Raw genomic sequence first — 3,589 nt, forward strand, 5'->3', positions numbered from 1 at the left:
GAGGCCCCCAAGACAGATACTTAATGACAGATTAGATACTTAATGACAGATACTTAATGACAGATGGCTTTGGGAGAAAATTGCATCAAAACCTCACTGATATAATTGCACTAGAAACACCAACTTCTGGATTCATTTGGCAAGTACTATCTCACCTGCTGCAGTATACTGCTGCTAAAGATCACATCATACATTAATGGCGGTGTGTGTTTCTCAGCATCTAGAAGGGTTCAAGAATCTGGAGAGGGAGCTGTGTGTAAATTAATCAAGAGTCCAGAGACAAACATAATTTTGGAAGGCATTTGAGGGGCTAGAAGAGCCTGGCTAAAGAAACCAAGTTCTCCCTTGTCTCAGGACCCCTTGCTTTTTATTAACACAAATTGTCCGAAGGCAAGGTAGATATACACATTAAAGGCCAGGGTTAGTATACAGAATCCATTGTCAGATTGGAAGAATTGCATAGGGCTGTTCAGGTGTTTAGCCAGTAGGAGGCAATAACATGTAGATTAGGATGTCCTCAGCTGTCTGGCAGCAAGTAATCATTTATGCATCCTTTTCAGGTTTGGGGAAATGCCCTCAGGCATCTCCAGATGATTCAGCCCTGCTGACATGCTGGAATTGGCTTCCAACAATACATGGATACAATGGCTGCACAAAAGAATCAGCTTCCAACAGAGGAAGTTATTTATGCTCTGTAAACAACAGATGGACCACCTGGTCCCTGATTTGCTTGGTCTTAATCCCATAAATGATGGGATTCAGCATGGGAGGAGCCAGAATGCAAATATCAGCCACCAACACATGGATATGGGAGGAGATGTGGCGTCCAAACCTCTGAATAAGGGTTGTAAAGATCCCCGGCCCATAGAAGAGGATGATGACACAGATATGGGAGCCACAAGTATTGAGAGCTTTGTGGCGAGCATGTTGGGATGGGATGTGGAAGACAGCGCAAAGAATCAACACATAGGAAACACAAATTAGCACAACATCTAAGATCACTGTTGACATTAGGACAAAAAACCCATACCAAATATTTACTCGTATGTCATCACAAGAAACATGGGCCAAAACAATGTGCTTACAAGCAGTGTTTGGGAGGATGTCACTTTTGCAGAAGGTCAGTCTTTTCAGAAGAAATATTATGGGGGACATTATACCATAACTTCTCAGAAAGATTGCCACACCAATTTTCCCAATCAGCACATGTGTAAGAATGGTGGTGTATCTCAGTGGGTAGCAAATGGCAACGTAGCGGTCAAATGCCATCACCAGCAGGATCCCTGACTCAGAGATGAAGGTGGAATGGATGAAGAAGAGTTGAGTGATGCAACAATCCAGGGAGATCTTCCCAGCACGGAACCAGAAGATGGCCAAGGCCTGAGGTACTGTGCACGTGGAGAGGACAATGTCTGCTGTGGCCAGCATGCAGAGGAAGAGGTACATGGGTTCATGGAGGCTGCTCTTTGTGAGGATAATGAAGATAAGCAGGCTGTTCCCCAGCAGGGCGCTGACATAGGAAATGAAGAAGGGGATGGAAATCCACATGTGCTTGTTCTCTAAGCCAGGGATGCCCAGCAAGTGGAAGACTGTGTGGCTAACACCTGTGTAATTTGAGGAAGTCATATCTGAATCAGATGACGTGTCACCTCACTTCCTATTCACGGGTGGCAAAGAAAAATAAGATTATACTAAAAGATTTTCTTACCAAAACCGGACTGTTCACATCTACCTAATTCTATTCCATTCTGAGGGTGCCGTGGTCTATGATATTAAAGGTGAATAGCCCTAGCCGATTTGGATCAGTGTAAAGAGCATCAGCCCGTGGACTGACGGGTCCCAGGTTTGATTCCGGTAAAGGGCACATGACAGGATTGTGGGCTCGATCCCCAGTGGGGGGCGTGCAGGAGGCAGCAGATCGATGATTCTCTCTCATCATTGATGTTTCTATCTCTCTCCCTTTCCTTTCTGAAATTAATAAAAAATATTTTTAAGTGAGTAAAATATGGCTTCTTTTCTGAATGAAGTCTTAAGCTCCTAAATAAGATAGACATTTATATAACTAACTAATGATTAAGTCAACATATTATATAAAATCTATATATATAAAAGGCAAAAATGCAAAGTGTCCCCTCGGGAGTTCCACCAGGAGACTGGGAGTTCAATCACTTGCTATGACATGTGCTGACCACCGGGGGGTGGCGCGGAATGAAGGAAGACCCCAGCCAGCAGATGGAAGGCCCTGATCGGCCCTGATCACCAGCCAGGCCTAGGGACCCTACTCGGACCTCTAGCATTTAATATTGAAACACAGTATTACTTATTGTTCATATTTCTAGTAGTCTTAAAAATTACTTCATATTTGAACTTTGCCTTGAAAATAAAGTAGGATATTATCAGGTTAAGGAAGTACCAAATAATGAATGAAGTGAAGTTGTTTGGGAGTTTAACAAGGAAAGTTTGACACATAAATGCAAAATATTCAAAGCAGCTTTCAGCTCTGAGAGGTTGTGATGGTGAAATTTTGAAGTAATTGAGGGGAAAAAAGATCACAACAAAGGTAGATTGGCCCCTAATATAAATTAGAGTATAGATGTAATGTTAGGAAAAATGGTCAGCCATAGATAGTTTTGGAAATTGGAAACCATATTGGACATATTTATCTGGCAGCTATGGGATAGATAGAAAGGATGGAAAAGGAGAGCAAAAACTAAAATAATGAAGTTTCCTCGATTAAGATAAATTGATATATTGATGAATTACTGTCACATTGAAGTAAGATCAGGAAAGTATCCTTTTTAAAGTAACTTCTCAATTTTAGGGACTGATTTGAGCATGTTACTTGTGATAAACCATTCATTTCTTCTGCCAACATTGGCAATAGGGGTTATCATCATCCACATTTCAAAATAGGAATTTCAGGCTCAAGAATATTGTCACAACTCAAAGAACAGAACTGGAATTTGAAGCTTTTCTACATTTACTGGGCACAATTTCCTCATCTTAGAAATAGGTTGAGTAAAAGAGACCTTTCTAAACTAATGAAATTGAGATGCCCATCTGACCTGGGAAGGATGTCCCTCAGTAGGTAGCTCTATGCGACTCCCTTTACCACAGAATGAAGAGTAGGAAAAATACCACAAAGGTTTTATAGTTATCATTGAAATTTCACCAGCTTTTGATATTTGCTTCCTTGGTATTGTCTCTAAAAAGGTGGGGGGTTGTAAATTTTGGGTAAGGATGTAAATTACTGTGCATCCTATACCCAAGCCAGGAGAAGGCTGACACCTGGAGAAATGCCTCTGTTGTCCAGTGTTGTACAGACTGAAAAAAACAGGTGCTAACCTGGATAGAAGGCAAGTGGGCAAAACTACAAAAACTGGGGAAGAAGGCAGAAAAAAGAAAAAGTTAAACTGTTTCAGATTCTAGAAGTGCAGGCTGTTTAGTGGACAGAAGAAAGCACAATTACTTGTGGAAAGAATAATTTCATCCCTGGTTACGGGGCTCAGTTGGTTGGAGTAATGTCCCATACACCAATATACCAGTAGGTTGTGGGTTGATTCCTGGTCAGGACACATACCTAGGTTGT

At 41.5% G+C, this 3,589-nt stretch overlaps 1 protein-coding gene across 1 annotated transcript; it reads right to left on the reverse strand.

Annotated features, from left to right (window-relative positions):
* Positions 1-681: 681 nt before the first annotated feature.
* Positions 682-1,626, reverse strand: LOC307109583 (olfactory receptor 52B4-like; the record flags this gene model as incomplete). The annotated part of the gene is made up of 1 exon (XM_079788396.1): positions 682-1,626. The coding sequence occupies one exon, from the start codon at positions 1,624-1,626 to the stop codon at positions 682-684; it is 945 nt and encodes a 314-aa protein (XP_079644522.1).
* Between the last annotated feature and the right edge of the window lie 1,963 nt (positions 1,627-3,589).

The sequence above is a fragment of the Cnephaeus nilssonii genome (assembly GCF_951640355.1).
Source record: "Cnephaeus nilssonii genome assembly, chromosome: 13".
NCBI classification, from domain to species: Eukaryota; Metazoa; Chordata; class Mammalia; order Chiroptera; family Vespertilionidae; genus Cnephaeus; species Cnephaeus nilssonii.